Source organism: Leucoraja erinacea, chromosome 20 (assembly GCF_028641065.1).
Source record: "Leucoraja erinacea ecotype New England chromosome 20, Leri_hhj_1, whole genome shotgun sequence".
NCBI lineage: Eukaryota > Metazoa > Chordata > Chondrichthyes > Rajiformes > Rajidae > Leucoraja > Leucoraja erinaceus.
Window position 1 is genome coordinate 19,900,809 of NC_073396.1, and position 17,870 is coordinate 19,918,678.

General features: G+C 43.4%; 1 protein-coding gene across 3 annotated transcripts in view; it reads right to left on the reverse strand.

The window, feature by feature from the left end:
* The window catches only part of srl (sarcalumenin), a 58,854-nt gene extending 47,118 nt beyond the window's left edge, over positions 1–11,736 (reverse strand). For all 3 annotated transcript variants that reach the window (XM_055651533.1, XM_055651532.1, XM_055651530.1), the window contains exon 1: positions 11,322–11,736. In XM_055651533.1, the coding sequence (XP_055507508.1) occupies positions 11,322–11,379 (58 nt within the window). In that variant the 5' untranslated portion in view covers positions 11,380–11,736. The remainder of the gene's footprint in view (positions 1–11,321) is intronic.
* Between the last annotated feature and the right edge of the window lie 6,134 nt (positions 11,737–17,870).

The window sequence follows — 17,870 nt, forward strand, 5'->3', positions numbered from 1 at the left end:
AAAGATACTTAGTTGAAGTTGGAAATAGGATCAAGTGTTCATGGTGATCAAATGATTCCAGCCAAAGATGAACCAAAAACTGAATATGAAGTCCTAATCCCCAAGTTTTCATCTGAAAGTGAGTTGGAAGAGACCACTGTGATTGAAACACAAAGTTCAGTTAGTACAGACAAAGAAACAGATTCCTCTGGTCAAAGTCAGGGTACCAAAACAGAGCCAAACAAGCCTACAGTTGCGTCAACACCTACAATACAATATACAATACAATACAATTTATTTGACATTTGAACCCCATTGAGGTTCAAACGAAATGTTGTTTCTGCAGTCATACACACAAGAAAGAACCAAGACACAACACAATTTACACAGACATCCATCACAGCGCATCTCCTCCTCGCTGTGATGGAAGGCAAAAACTTATCTCTCCCCTGCACTCCCCATTCCCCTCCCGATGTCAGAGTCAAAGCCCCCGGCGGGCGATGGTAATTGTCCCGCGGCCATTAACGCCGCGCCGGGTGATGCAAGGCCGCGCTCCGGGTCTTGTTGTTGGAGCCCCCGGCGGGCGCTAGCAAAGTCCCACAGCCATTCCAAGCCGCGCGGGGCGATGATGTAAGGCCCCACTCCAGGTACTCTTCAACCCCGCAACTCGGGCGGGTGAAGTCGCCGTTGCGGAAGCCCCGAAAAGCGGTCTCCCAGCAGGGACCCGCGGGCTCCCGGTGTCACTGTCCACCAGACCTGCGGTAAGCCTCCGAATCTCCGGGGTCAGGTCGCAGCCGAGCGCCACCACAGCTCCACCCTCCGAACTCGGCCAGCTCCACGATGGTGAGTAGGTCCGCAGTTCCGTGACTGGAGCCCCAGGTCGTTCCTGCTGGAGGCCGCTCCATGGTGCTAGGCCCCAACGACAACGGAGACCCAACAGAGAAAAGGTCGGGTTCTCCGTGCAGGGGATAGATTTTAAAAGTTTCCCCCACGCCCCGCCCCCCACACACATACCCACACACATACAAAAAAAAAAATAATAAAAACTACATTCAAACGAGACAAAAAATAATAAAAAGACAGACGGACTGCAGAGGCCCCTGCGACGTGAGTCGCGCCGCCCACCTAAACCTGTTACACCTGCTCCTGTTAGACGATCAGGCAGGATCCGTAAACCAGTAGTCAGATTAGGTTTGTAAATTAAGTAACTCACTGTATAGGTAAAATAAAAATGTGTAGATATGTAAATTAAATTTATTATGTTTATCATTTAAGATTTCATAAATACTGGTTTCAAATCAAGTATCACAACAACAAAATTGTAACTGAGTACTTAGATTTAATACTTTAAAAAAGGAGAGCAGTGTAATGTATTCGTACATATTCATGAATAGGTTAATGAGTTGGTGTTGTCTATAAGCAGGGAATGTTGGGTTATAAATCTTTCTCGTGATCCAGGCAACCTGCGCGTAAGTTGTTATTCATTCTGCCGTCCGGAATATAACAAATGGCAATTGAGTGTGTCGGCCAAGTGGTAGGAAAGGGATGTCCTTTTCATTGTAATTAGATATGGTCTTCTTCTTCTTGTGTTTGAGGCAGCAGAGGTAATGTAACCCCTCCAGGCGTTGGATATGGTGACTTAGTTGTTCCTCTGCTGACCTAGGTAGCTGTGTTTCCCAGGTAGTTAGCCGCTTACTTTTAATTTCTTATTAAGTACATAGAAAAAAATCAAAACCACGACTGGCTCAAATCAATTATGCTCTAGTAGCACCACACTCACCACGCACAGTATGAAAACGTACAAGAATGTACAAGAATGTACAAGGGTCCGATGCACAGTATGTGAATTCACAAGAAAAGATTTATAGATAATGGTGATGATGCATACAAGATAAATCTACAAGCTTTAAATTTTACATCTGCAAGATGTAAATTTATAAGCTTGTGGAAGTCTAGCATGCCCAAATCACGAGTGCTGGAGTAACTCAGTGGGTCAGGTAGTATCTCTGGAGGCCATGTATAGGTAACATTTCAGGTCGGGACACTTACAAGCGTTGCTCCAGCACTTGGTGCTCTAAATAAGATTCCAGCATCTGCAGTTCCTTGTGTCTACAAGAACTGTGGGGTGGAAGATTGTAACCTTCACGTGATCCGCCATGTTTGGACGAATGCAATCAACCCGGCGTGCACAATCAAATAAGATCAAGTAGAACAAGTTGTCCTCCAACTTTATGCTGTGCACAACATATGCAAGAAGAAGAAGAAGACAAGAACTGTAATAAGTCAGTTACAATCTGAGAGCAAGAGTTATAATCAACGGTATCGGTAGAAGTTGGTATAACGTGTCAGATTATTACCAGATTGTACCTTAACACTGCGATATAACATAAAAAATGAGTTGGCGTTTAATTTTCAAATGGTATATCCATGTTCCCTCCATGTGAAGTAAAGTGGTGATCTGGGATGCTGCAATGTGTAATATGTAAGTTCACTGTACTAGGCTCTGGTTCTCAACGCCAGTTTTTTCAGTTTCCTGAGGTGGCCTATTACCAACATAGTAGTTGCAAGTGGAATCAAATGAGGAAAAGATTGGTGACTCATCATTTGGATTTTAACTGTCCATTATCCATAAGGTTGCAGTTTACAGAATGTTTGACTGGATGGGGCAGATGCAACAACATTCAAGAAATGTAACCACAAGGACTGAGCAGGTCAGTGATTGCCACTCCTTGCACTTGATTCAATAACCACTCACTTATCACTGGCATCCTCTGGCCCTGAACCGCAGAACCCAACGTGTTCTTTTTCATTTACAAACCATGGGTGTGGTTGGCCAGACTAGCTCCAATAGCCCTTGAACTGAACAGCTTTCTGTGCCATTTTTGCAATGTGTTGGGTTTGAAGTCACAGCTCTAAAACAACCGCCACCAAGGAGCACTTCCCGCAGATCCCAGCCACAGAATGCCAGTAATGGATCCATCCTGTGGTGGTTATTGAATCCAGAGGCAGGAGCGCCAGTCACATAAATTGGTCTGTCCTTTTTGGGATGACCTGCATTGAGATGACCTGCCCCAGATATAGAGGACAGACTCCCTTCCAAAAGGAACTTTGACTAAACAGCTAGATTTTGATGACAATCTGGTAGTTATTGTGGTCATTTTTGCTAACAGGTTAGAATCATTACTGCACAGAACAACCACACCTTGGTGGTTATTTGTAGAGCAATCCACACTATCCTAATCACATTCCCCTGCACTTTTCCCACAACTTTGCAAAATTTCCCTGTCCAAATATTCTATTTTTAAAGTTCTAACTGATTCTATCATCTTAACGTGGATTTTCAGATTACTGATAACAATATCTGTTGTAATTTCTTCATTAACTTCACATGAAGTCATATAGAATGGAAACAGGCCCTTTAGCCCACCATGTCCATGCAGATCATTGAGCTTCCATGAACACTAATCCCATTTTATTCTCCCACATTCCCATCAGGTCCCTGACATTTTTCCAACACCTACACACTAGGGGTAATTTACATGGGCCAATTCATTTATCAGCCCACATACTTTTGCAATATAAGATAAAACCAGAGCACCCAGTGAGACCCTTGTGGTTAAAGGGAGCACATGCAAACCACATAGACAGCATTGTAGGTCAGGATTGAACCTGGGTCACTGACTGTGCCACTGTGCTTCCCAATCTTCTTTGATCAAAGGGTTGAATTAAATTAGTCAAACATGATTTCTCTGACGACTTTTCTTTATTAAATCAAACCTTTTCAAGTCTTCTTCTCAAGCCAATTTTCCCCCCACTGATTATAGTTTCCAAAACTAAGATTAAACTGCTCTAATTTTACCTGCCAGACACATCCTCACGCCATTTTTCAAACAAAGGTGTCACAGTTGTCATTTTCCAGGATTCTGGCATTTCCCATCTATCTAGGGTGGGTTGAAGATTATGACAATATCTACAGCCATCCTATCTGGACTGTTATTTGAAACTCAGCCAGCTTTTCCAATACCAGCCTTCCAATTAATTTTATCCCATCCATCTACTTACCTTGTCTTCTATTAATTCATCGTTTTCATTCTCAGATATAACATACCCCTCAAATGTTTCTGTCCTGATCTCTTTCTTGACTCAGACGTCTCTCTTGCTCCCCTATTGGTCCCACTCACTTGCTATTTACATGCCTGTGGAGGCCTCATACTTTCTTTGTTTATATTAATTGCTATTCGATTCTCATTGTCTCTCCTTGCACATTTTGCTTTCCTTTTCATCTTTGTCTCAGTTTATAATTTACAGTCTGATTCACACGTGAATTATCTGGTTGACATATTCCATGCACCTTTCTTTGTTTCATCATGTTCTTAATCTTGTTTGTCATTCAGAGGGCTCTGGATTTTATTTTTAGATACCAGATCTATTTAATTAACAATTTAAATTCCATCCAGAACCCATGGTGGAATCTGCACTCAATGGATCCTGGATTGTTAATTCAATACCAGTCATTATAACACTGTAACCCATAATTATGCTGCACCTTGTCCTCCTGTATTTTTCACCATTAAAAAGAAAGAGTAAAAGTCACAGTAGAACGGAACTTTTTATTGTTACTATTGCTAACATGTTAGAGTCACTGCTGCACAGAAGAGCAACAACACATGGCTGGCTCTCTATAGAGCAAACCGATTTATTCTGAATCCTGCCAGGAGTAACTGTAAAGGCGGAGATAATAGTGGCATTTGTGACCCTTTTAGATAGGCACATGGATATGCAGGGAATGGAAGGATGTGCATCACATGCAAGCAGATGAGATTAGTTTACCTTGGCATCGTGTTCAACACAGATATTAAGGACTGAAGACCCTGTTCCTGTGTGATACCTTTTTATGTTCTATCTATATTACATGAATGGTAGGGCCCTGGGAACATTGTACAGCAGAGATATCTAGAAGAACAAGTACATAGTTCCCTAAAAGTGGTGTCGTAGATAGAGAGCATGGTGAGATAGGCAAATTGGCCTTCATCAGTCAGGGAATTGAGTGTAGACGTTGGGACATTATGTTACAGTTGTACAAATGTTTTATTCAATTTTGGTCACTCTGCTATAGGAGAGATGCCATTAAGCTGAAAAGAATGTAGAGAACACCTACAAGGGTGTTGCCAAGACTCGAGAGCCTGAGCTATAGGGAGATTGGGCAGGCCTTGGGGGCAGGAGCTGAGAGGTGATCTTACAGAGGTGAATGCACACTTTTTCCCAGGGTAGGGGAATCTAGAATTAGAAGGCATAGGTGAGAGGAGAAAGATTTACTAGGAACCTAAGGGGCATCTTTTTCACTCAGTGGGTGGCAGGTATATGCAACAAGCTGCCAGAGGAAATCATTGAGGCAGGTACAATGACAACATTGGTAAGTTTCAGAAATATCAGGGAATTGAGGAATTGTGAGGTGTTGCACTTTGGGAGGTCAAATGAAAGAGGAAAAGTATGCAGTAAATAAATGGCAGGACCCTTAACTGTATAGATGTACTGAGGGATCTAGGGGGTCCAAGTCCATTGCTCCCTGAAAGTGGCAACAAAAGTAGTAAAGAAGGCATATGGTTTGTTTACCTTCATCTGTCCGGGCATTGGGTATAAGAGTCAGGAAATCATGTTGCAGCTTTATAACATTTTAGTTAGGCTAAGTTTGGAGTATTGTGTGTGATTCTGGTTGTCCATTGCACCGTCCACACCCAGGAGGATGTGGTGGCTTCAGAGAGGGCACAGAAATTTACCAGGATGATGCCTGGATTGGAGGATATTAGCTATACGTAGAGGTAGGATAAACTTGGATTGTTTCCTCTGGAGCATGAAGGCTGAGGGAAGACCTGATAGAAATATATAAAGTTATGAGATCATAGCTGGGGTAGGCAGTCAGAGCTTCTTCCCTAGGTTGGAAATACTAGAGGGCATATTTTAAGGGCAGAGATACAGATTAAAGGAGCTATGCAAGGCAAGTCATTTTTTACACATAATGGTGGTGGGTGCATGGAATGCACTGCCAGGGATGGTAGAGCACTCAGGACAGTGGTTTTTAAAAGGTACTTTGAAGGCATATGAACATGCAGAAAACAAGGGATATAGTTAACATACAGGCAGAAGGTGTTAGTTTCATTTGGTAATATGGGCCGAAGGGTCTGTTCCTGTGCTGCACTGTTCTATGTGTGATATAATAGAGGGAACTAGCCTAGAAGAGATGAGGCATGGGGCAGATCAGTCATGTTGAATGTAGGGCATGTTTGAGGGGCTAAGTGGCCTCCTCCTGCTCCTATTTTCTTGTGCTTTTGAGCAGGAGGCTCACTTCCATTTTCTCTCTGGGAAATAATGTGTCCTGTTTGCTTAACCATGTTTGCACAAAAAGCAACAGAAAGTCTTGTGCAGGAGAGAATAAAAAATGTTTCTCTCACCACAATCATTGAGCTGTGCAAATTGGAGCCAGAGCTCCCCTTGTTGGCTGAACATCAACAAGGCACTGTATCAGACAGACTGGAGTCGCGGTCAGTTCTGACTCACTTTAACTTTCAGAGTCTCTAAAAAGATGACTCAGGAATGTACTGCTTCCCCCAGCCTGACTTGTGACAGTTCCAATAACAAGAAAAAAATTGTATATAAACCAGCGATCAGTTAAGAATGTATCTGATTGCAGGATCCACTCTCAGAACTTTCCCTTGGTTTTGTACAATTTATAACCTCCTTCTTCTTAAATAAATTTATTCCCATGCATTTTTGGCCTCTTTCATACTTACTGGAATTTTATTTTTATTCTTATCAACAGTTACTAAACTTCAAAAGTATATCTCTGTGCGAAAACAATTTATTATCTTGATGTCACAGCACTTCAATTATTATACTGAAAACAGCATTACCCTAGACCTTCTTCATTCTGAGTCCCAACCCAAAATGTCTCCTATTAATTTTCTCCAGAAATGCTGCTTGACTCACTGAGTTATTCCATCACTTTGTGTTAATCAGCTTAGACAATCTTCTCTAGCTCTGGCACATTGTCAATAATTTCCATGGCACCCTCACTGGTGATACCAGACTCTTCCTGAAATGTGGTGACAAGAACCTTTGCACTTCTGTAGATGTGGCCTTGCTGGTGTTTAATACAGCTCCAGCCTAATCTATATGCCCTTGAATTCCTTGACCAATTCAAGACCATAACCCATATTTACCACCTTATCCACATGTCCTTACATCAGCAGAGATCAGCAGATATGTATTCCAGGGCACACATTTCTCTTTATCTTGCCTTGTTTGCCATCCTAAGGGCTTTGTTTTGGTTGCACTACATACTTGAATTTTGCACTATTATAGTCTGGAAACCTGGTATTACTGATTATTAATTTATGGTATTATTGCTTGCCATAGATTTATTTGCATGTTATTGCGTTAATAGGCCTGTGAAACTGCAGTAAGAATTTCACATGACAATTAAACACTCTTGATCCCCATTACATCACCTCACATGTCTACAGATCAAATTCCACTTGAATGCCCATCTGACCAATTCATTGATATCTTCTAGCAGTGTACAGCTTTCCTTCTCACTATCAACCAATATCTGCAAACAATTTAACCATGGATTTCACATTCAAATAAAAATCATCGATGCATCTTAAAAAGTAATGAACCCAACACCGAGGCATGCAAACAGATCACCAAACTTCCTTTGTTCTCAATCACTGTCGATCCTGGATGTATGGCATTATATTTTTCTGTCCAAATGTCCAGGTGTGTACACTTGCTATAAAGTCCAGATTGAAGTTATGAGAGGCATAGATAAGGTAGACAGTCAGAACTTTTCGCCTACGTTGGAATGACAAAGATTAGAGGGCTTAGCTTTAAAGTGACGGGAAAAACTTTAAAAGGAGATGTGCGAGGTAAGTTTCTTTTACACAGAAACTGTAGATGGGTGCCTGGAACGTGCTGCAAGGGGTGGTGGTGGATGCAGACACGATAGTGACAGATAAGAGGCTTTTGGATGAGCATATGGATATGCAGGGAATAGAAATATATGGATAACTTACAGGCAGAGATTAGTTTAACTTGGCAACACATTTGTCACCAACATTGTGGGTCAAAGGGCATGTTCTTGTGTTGTTCTATGTTCCATCCTAGCAACACCAAATATGTTACCTTCATTAACGCTCCTTACTGCTTCTCGAAAAATTCACTCAAATGAGTTTGACACAACTGTGCTAATTATCATCGATAAATCTATGCTTTTCTATACAGTGTTCTACATTAGCATTCTTCCAGTCCACTGATCACAGCAGCCAGACTGTTCAACAATAATGTGTTTAAGAAAGTACTGCAGATGCTGGAAAAATCGAAGGCAGACAAAAATGCTGGTGAAATTCAGCAGGTGAGGCAGCATCTATGGAGCAAAGGAACAATGATGGCCAGATGACTTCCTCTCGAGCTGCTCTTAACATGGATGGAAGACATTTCATTCAGACCTGCCAATTTTTCTGTTTTATATAATGGTTAGTAACAAGAAGAAATCAGAATGATATTATCGATTAGGCATTGTTCGAACAAAGAAGAGTAGGGGTATTATTTTTTCTCATAGTGTTAGGCGTTGGATGTCCAACAGAAGCTTCATGGGAGGCAAAGTATGTGCTGTCTTTTAAATAAGAAATGAATGGATATTTGAAAATAATATATGGGAATTGATCAGTAGATGACTCTCGGACAGCTAGACAGCATGGTTAATCAGGGCCGAATGAAATATTTTCTTAGTCAGGAGAGGAGATTGGTTTAACTTGGCATCATGTTCAGCCTGAACATTGTGGGTCAAAGGGCCTGTTCCTGTATGGTTCTATGTTCTTTGTCTTGTTTTTCCTTTGAACTTGATTCATTTTGCATTGCTGCACCCTTGACACCACCTCTAGATTTCTGTCTGATACAGTTCAGTGGAACTTTGGAATCCTTCAAGCCGATTCCAGTGGATACAAAGCACCCAAACAATTCATAATCAAAGACCAGTACTGCTGCTGCAAGAACAGATGTGACCCCAAAGGTTGCTGGATATATATATATATCTCCAAGATTGATCCACTGTGACATACACTCTCAGCAGGAAATTATTTGCCCAATGACAGCAGGAACAGATATGAGAGGGCTATTACATGGAACCTTCAGCTGAATACCCAGCCAGAATGGTTCTATGATGGGAGCAGAGAACCACAATGTTCTCCCCAGAATTCCAGATAAAAACTCTTGGATGGGGCTGGAAACAGTGTTTGTCTAAAGTTATTGGGTAGCTTACACCCCAGCGGTATGAACATTGACTTCTCTAACTCCAAGTAGCCCTTGCTTTCCCTCCCCATCCCCTCCACCTTCCCAGTTCTCTGACCAGTTGTACTGTCTCTGACTACATTTTAACTCTGTACCGCCCACTCCCCAGTCTGAAGAACGGTCTCGACCCGAAACATCACCCATCCCTTCTCTCCAGAGATGCTGCCTGTCCCGCTGGATACTGTCCAGTATTTTGTGTCTACCTTGTGTGAAGCTAGCTCTGTTGTTAGTTCATCAAAGCCTTCACATCCCACGTTGCAAGACAGCTTTATTGAAACAGATTGCCAGAAGCAGGTTGCCAATTATGTGTTAAAGGGTTTGTTGACTTCTTCTCTGATTGATGTCTGCTTTGGTTTAAAAATAATGGAAAAAAATGAGGCCCATTCTGCATCTGAAGGATTGAGACCAAGTTGTAGGATGTCTTGGAATAAAGAGTTATTTAGTTTAGTTTGGTTTAGTTTAGTTTATTGCTAAATAGGAAAGAAAGCCATCCAACTATTCAAGGCTACCGTTCTGCAATCTTGCATAAAGTGTATTTCAATAAATTACATGGGCAATACTCAGTCAATGAAACATGCATAGGATGTGATAGCATCAAAAGCAACTTAGACCTTCACTACAGTGTGCTGAGCCCACCAACTACTAAATAAGCATCAACACTCATTATTCATAGCACAAGGCAAGAAATACAACCTAAGTTGATTTGTTTTAAATTAATTTGGCTACATTTTGCAGCTGTTATCTCAGCTGTTTGCTTGACAGTTTATTGGTTTCCTGTATCTTTGGAAATCTAAAGCTAACATCCCTGCTTTACAGACTGAGACCATAACTGGCAAATACTTCAATGCTAAGCTGAGAGAGTGCATACTTCTGGAGATGCTGTCAGGCAATAAGCTAAGGTCCTGGTCACTCTTCAAAGAAGATTAATTTTCTTGGTTTAAAGACCAATGTTTATCTCTAAACCAAGTCCTACAAAAATGGATTAGATGATTTATCATCACATCATTGTTTGCAAATACACATTGCTTCTGCATTTAATACATCCAACAGTGACCATACTTGTTAGCTGTTATGGATATTCAAAAATTCTAGAAAAAGGCAATGGAATGAAGCAGGTGTTGGGGAGGTTGGGACTTTCACATCAACTCTATTCTGTAACTTCCAAGATAGTTGCATGGAGAAAGGTATAAATAAATGACTAAAAACCACAATTTCTTTAAGAACAAAGTTTCATATTCTGCATATTTCAGAATATGTGGGTTTTCAGGTGTATTTGAGGAGGCAATGCTGGATTCAGTTGTTCAAACATCTCAATTCTCTCAAAAAATAAAAGATCTCCTTAAATGGTCAAGAAGATGGGATAAATCTCCTGTGTGATAGCACATAAAGCCAACAACTGCTGATGGCATAGCATGGCAATCAGCCAGGCTGGTGTCCAGTTACAAAGCCATTTCCATACTTAGTTCCTTTACACCCACCCAGAATACTCGAACATGAGCCACAGCAAAATGTCTAGATCAAATTAACCCAAGGGCACACAAGGGTATCTTCTCCTCCATCTCCGTCCATCAACCCGCCAGAAAAGTCACTTTTATGTTTAATGCAGAGAATTAAATTCTATTATGTAATCATTTAGTCACTTTGACTAATCACTTTTGCAAACTCTCGGTTCATGGCTTTGCAACCTGACACTCTTTGAGAAAGCAAAAATTGGAGAGCACAACAAAAAAAAAGGTTTATAAATCCCAAATTATGAGCTCAGACTTCAAAGGTTTCAGCGAACCCTCGCTATATATTTTCACAGGAACAGTTGGTTGCAAGCTTATAATTGCAGCTGCTGCTTTCTGCTCCACTGGTTAGAGATTGAATCCGGACCGTTCATTCAGCTTTAATGTTCCTAGTTTGTAGATACCATGCAGAGAGTTACAGTTCTAAAATAATACGTTAGCCCAGGTAATGCTGTCAGCCAACCACCAGTTAAATAAAGAAGAACTTACCTGGTGTCACAAAGATCAGAAGAGAGAGGAAGATACTGAATGAGACCAGTCCCTTCATTTTGACTGTCAGAAGCAACCTGCCAGCGATCAGTAATATATAGGGGAGAAGGTCAGAGGTTAGAGAGTGACCTTAAAAGGCGGAATCAGAGGTCAGAAGTCCGCAGTGACAATTGGCATTTGATGAGATCACTGAGCGACATTATGGTTGTTCTGCGTTCTTTGCATTAGTCACAAGCCAATACTGTAAGGCTTTATTCGGACAGTTTGTTAGTAAAACTACTTTTTTAATTTATTCAGCCTCGTGGGTTTTAAGACCTCAGGATATATGCTTTTGTCTGAATGTATATTCCAAATCAGCAATGATTTTTAAGTGTAGATAAATTTCCCAAGAGTTGCATTCATACAAGATTACATTTCATACATAAATTTGCTCTTATTAAATATTTTAATACATTTTCTTTAAAAACAAATATTTTATGAAGTAAGAGTGTTTAATTGTCATTTGTACCAACAATGGAATGATGAAATTCTTACCTGCTGCAGCTTAGCAGGCCCGTAAATGCAATACAAACAGATGAAAATATAATAATGTAAAAAATCAATAATTTAATAGCTGTAAAATTAGGTAGCCGTAATAGTGCAAACAGCAGATTCTGTTGTGCAACTAAATTCACTGTCCATAGAACTTTATAGTTGCTGAGGTTAGAGTAATGCTGTGTTTAAGAGCTTGATGGTTGCTGGGAAGAAACTATTCTTGAATCTGGTGGTTAAGGGTATTCAGGCTGCTGTACCTTCTTCCCGATGGTAGTAACAAAATGAGAGTGAGGCCAGGGTGGTGTGGGTTTTTGAGGCAGCACTTCTTGTAGAGCCCTTCAATGTTGAGGAGATCAGTATCTGTAATGGACCAGGCAATGTCTACCGCTCTGTTAAATCACCTTCTTTGCTGGACGCTCGAGTTGCCAAACTAGACCATGATGCCACCAGTCAGTATATTCTCTACTGTACACCTGCAGAAGTTCAATACAATATTCCTCTTCACCTGTACACCTGTAGAAATTTAGTAGAGTATTCGTCGACCTGCCAAATCTCCTCAATCTGCTAATTAGAGAAGAATGAAGAAACAAGAAACTGCAGATGCTGGTTTACAGAAAAAGACACAAAGTGTTGGCAGTATCCCGGAAAACATGGATGGGTGATATTTCTGGTTCAGTCTGAAGAAGAAAGCAGAGACATTGACGAGGTCTCTTTGAAATTGCATCAATGTGCTGGGCCCAGAAATGTAGCCAAAGTAGATATTTTAAATGAACTTTCCATCTAACCATCTCTTTTCCCTGTCACTGTATAGCAGACTTTTAAATTGCAATATGATTCCTTGAATAAGAGCAAACCAAGTTAGACTGTCTCCCACCATACAGAGATGAAAGTCAGCTCTTCGTTCTACTGCTACCTTGTTATCTTTTTCCAGTGTCATTTTGTTCTGGTCTTTGTTTTGCTCCATATAGCCTGCTCTGTTTTCTGTATTTCTATCTCTCTTTTTCTATTGGGAATTTACTCAGTTAATATCTGGCATAATAGATAGTATAAGAGTGAGTCATGAGCTGGAATCAGGTGGTTTATATATATTGTAGATTACTGGCCATGAATGAAAAACTGGACTCGCACTGAGGTATTTTGTTTATTCATTTTCTGGATCTCAGCATCAGCGGCAAGGCCAGCATTTACCGAACATCATCTCTACTTGTTCTTGCGATGGTAGTGCTGGGCTGCTTTCTTGAATCAATGCCGACCTTTTAAGAACATAGAACAGTACCCATCAACAAGAACGGGCCCTTCGGCCCTCAATGTCTGTGCCAACCATAGCACCAAATGAAATAAACCCCATTTGCCTGCACAGTGAAGTTACCTTTGGTGAAGTTACACCCACAGTGATCTTGCAGAGGATTAGACTCAGTAACAAGGAAGGACCAGGGATATATGATTTAGATTAGATTAGATTAGATTAGATTCTTTATTTGTCATTCAGACCTTTTGGTCTGAACGAAATGTCGTTGCCTGCAGTCATACATATAATAATAAACAACAAAACACACAATAAACACAAATTAACATCCACCACAGTGAGTTCACCAGGCACCTCCTCACTGTGATGGAGGCAAAATCTTAAAGTTACTGTCTCTTCCTTCCTCATTCTCCCTCTGCGCTGAGGTGATACCCCACCGGGCGATGGTAGTCAGTCCCGCGGCTCAACCGAGCTCCGCGAACGGGCCGTTTCAAACTCCGCGGCCCCGGGTGGTCGAAGCCGCCGCCCTCCAGTCCTGCAGACGCAGCTGTTGCCGCGGGAGCTCCGGAAAACAGGCACCAGCCTGTGACCTGCAAGCTCCCGACGATGTCATCCACTGGCCCGCGGCCGAGCCCCAGATTCAGGTCGCCGCTGCCTCAGCCACCGGAGCACCGTCTTAGCCCCATGCCGGGCTGCCCTCACCAGAGCGCCGTCTCAGCCCTGCGTCGTGCCGCTGCCACTGGAATGCCGGAACGCCGCCGCTGCCGCTGCAGCTCGAAGACGGCCAGCCTCGCGCTGGTGAGTCCTGGCTGGCTCTGTTTCCTTAGCCTCGAGGTCGGTCGCAGTTGGAGGCCGCCAGCTCCGCCATTAGGCCTCGGCGCAGACGGAGGCAGAGAATGGGGGAATACGACAAGAAGAGTCGCATTCCCCCGAAGGGAGAGACAGAAAACCACGTTTCAGCCCCCCTCCACCACACATAACACAGCCTAATAACTAAAATTTGACTAAAACAAGACAGAGAAAACAACAAAAAAAAGTAAAGACATGCGGACTGCAGGCGAACCGCAGCTGTTCAACAGCGCCGCCACTTCCGGATATGGATATATTTCCGTCGGAATGTTGTGCTACTCGGGGGAGTAAGTTGCAGGCAGTGGTGTTCCTGTGAAGCCATTACCTTTATTCCTGGTGGCAAAATGGCTAGTTCATGAGCTATTATGACTATTAGACAGTTGCTTCACTGGCCTTTGGACTATCTCTCTTAAATAAAGACCAGTTCCCAGTGGAACTTTGCATGGCTGACTGGACATGTTTGGTGCCTAGGCCGATGCTAAGTGATTCTGCTGGCGCTGCATTTGAGCTTAGCAATGAACTAAGTGCTAGTGGGTACAGCTAGTGCTTCAGACGGAATTTCACAGTCAACCATATAGATAGTTCTGGAGTCACATTATAACTGACCGAGTTAAGGACAGCAAATTTCATCCCCCAAAGAACTGTAGAGAACCAGGTGGATTTCTCAAACAATCTGATAATTACATAGTCTTCCTTTTAACAACCGTGTGGTGATATTTCCACCAACATGCTAAATTATTCACTGGTTAAATTCCACAGCTGTTAATCCAAGTAATTGAGTCATACAGCAGGACAACTGGCCCCATGGCCCAACTCATCTGTACTGACCAAAGTGCCCATTTAGTCCCATCTGCCTGCGTTTGCTCCATACCCATCCAAACTGAAAGTCATATATTAATTGTGGCAGTTTATACACCGTGCCGCTACCATACACATAGGGTTTAATGTAGAATTGCAGATAGAGACTTAAAGTGGAGAATCTGTCAAAAAACACAGCACAGTATCTGGTAATCAGGACAGCAGAGGCCTGCGCCATGTACCTCCAGGGGTGCTGGGGCGATGGCTGCCCTGCCGGAAGTCTGTTCGTCTTTTCACTCTTTTTTGTTATTTTTTAGTTTTGTTTTAATGTTCTTCGGTTTGTTTTACGTGGGTGAAAGGGGAGGAGATCGGGAGAAACTTTTTTTTCAGGTTCTTACCTTCCCGGAGGTGATCAATTTTCGGATCACATTCTCCGGGCTCTGCGGCCTTCCATCGATGGAGCTGGAAGCCTCCTCGGACTGTCGTGAGCCCCACCGTGGGGCGTGGACTTAACATCGGAGCTGATCCCTTGCCTGGGATCGCTCCCACCACAGCCACCGCAGCCACTGCGGACTTTACCATCAAGAGCTTGCAGCCTCGGGTGAGGCCAAGTCAGGGGCTCCAATGCCACAGAAGGTTCGTCCAGCCCCAACGCGAGGTTCGATCGCCCGGCGCGGGGGAGCTGACATCCCCCTGATGCAGGAGCAGATCGCCTCGATGCGGAGGGCCCGAACGCCGCCGGCTACGGGAGTCAAGATCGTCCCGTCAACGGGGGCTCGAGGCCCACGACCGAGGAAGAACTAAGGGAAGGACTTGAACTTTATTTCACCTTCCTTCACAGTGAGGAATGTGTAGGAGTCACTGTGGTTTATGTTCATGTTAAAATGTGTTTTTGAAGTGATCTGTTACTTTTAATTGTATGACTGACCTGGCCAATGAAATTCCTCGTATGTTGCAAAACATACTTGCCGAATAAAGTGTGATTCTGAATCTGATTCTGTTGTGGCAGCTCAGTGCAAAACTAACCGTGGTTAGTGACCTCACCTTCCACATCGCCTTCCACCGTGTCCCACTTGGATAGGAAAGTAACATCAGCCAGGGGTTTCTGTATTGTCAGGCAGTGGACATAGTTTATTGGGAATTAGTTGACAATTATCTATCAATCTATCTATATATTACTAAAACTCTTATCTTGTTTGTTTCTATCTATCTATATATCTATCTATGCGCGCGTATCCACGTGATCCAGGAACTACTGCAAAACAGTACATGATAACGTAAGATTTTTGCACCGCTTTACTCACTGTGGTGGTTTGTGTCAAGTTTAGTTAAGATTTATATTATATTTCATGTTATTAACATTTTTAGATTTACAAAATCCCAACTTGAGAAAAATTTCTTCCCTGTAGCTATGATGTCACAATGGGATTGTAGCCCTGCTCACAACATCTTTGCTGTCCAAGTACACTGAGTCCTGCTAGCCCTAGCAAGTCCAAATGCATTTTTTAAAAGTCACAGTACACTGAGTTCTGCTGGCTGGCAAATGCAATTGCATTTTTTTTTAAGTTTAAAAATGAGGGAGGGTGAATAAGACAAAATAAGCAGCCCCTGCACAGGTGGGGTCTATGGGTGAGTGGTGGAATATTGTGTTGGGGGAACGGGTTGCGTTGGGGAAACGGGTTAGTGGTGGAATATTGCCTTGGGGAACGGGTTGTTTGAGGGACCAGGTCTCCCGTGGGGGCTATGGGTGAGTGGTGTAATATTGCGTTGGGGGAACGTGTTGCATTGGGGGACTAGGCCTCTCGTGTAACAGGGACCCAACAAGTCCCACTTGATTTCAAGAGTTCAAGAGAGTTCAGGAGGCATTTATTGTCACTTGCACCAATTGGCACAGTGAGATGTGAATTACCATACAGCCGTACGAATAAAAAGAACACAATACAGATTCAGATTCAACTTTAATTGTCATTGTCAGTGTACAGTACAGAGACAACAAAGTGCAGTTAGCATCTCCCTGGAAGAGCGACATAGAATATGATTTCAATAAATAAATCTACACGATAGAATCCAACGTGAACATCCCCACAACAGAATCAACGTTTCCCACTGTGAGGGAAGGCAAGTTCAGTCCTCTTCTTCTTTGTTCACCCGTGGTCGGGACCTTCAGGCCCTCTCACCGGGATGATCGGAGTTCCGGCTTCTGAACGGAGAACACTCTCAGCAGCTTAAGTCCACAGGCCGAGCTGGACGGAGCTCCAACACTGGCGATCCCCGGCGAGAGGTCCTAGGATGTTAAGTCAGAGCCGCTCGCGGCTGGAAGCTCCGCAGACCACAGCTCCACGGGGTTAGACAGCAGTCCCAGCGCTCCGGAGATCCGGCAATACACAGTAAGGCATCATCGTCCCGCTCCACGATGGAATCCAGTGCTGCGCCGCTGCTGAAGCTCTGGCTGGTCTCCAGACAGTTGGTAGGGAGGGGAGGCGAAGACGCGGCTCGGAGAATAGACGCATCCTCGACCATGTAGTGACTGAGAAAACAGTTTCCCCCAACCCCCACATAAAAAACCCTCCAGAAACATACTTTTAGAGACTAAAAATAACAAAAAGGGTGAAAGGACAGACAGCTGCTGGTGAGGCTGCCGCATGCAGCGCCACCCGATGACGTACGACGGTCTAGTGTATTTTATTAAAACTTTCATCTTGTCTGTCACTGTGTGTGTGTGTGTGTGTGTGTGTGTGTGTGTGTGTGTGTGTGTGTGTGTGTGTGTGTGTGTGTGTGTGTGTGTGTGCGTGTCTGCCTACCTGTGTGTGCATGTGATCCAGGAGTGGAACCGGGGGCAAGGATGGGGTTGGAGCCCGCGCGGAGAGAGAGAAGATCAGCACCCCCCCCCCCCCCACCCCCCTCCCGTCGCCGACATGGTGGAGAAAAACAGTGCCGGCAGTGGTTTACATCAAAATCCTGGGGAGGTAAGGTGGGAGACTGGGAGGATTGAGGGAGAAGAGGGGGTAGGGAGGGGAATGTGGGGGAGGTGAGGAGGGAGAGTGGGGGGGTGGGATAGGAGGGAGGTGTGAAGTGGGGAGGAATGAGATAGCAGGAGAGGAGGGGTTTTGGAGGGAGTGAGT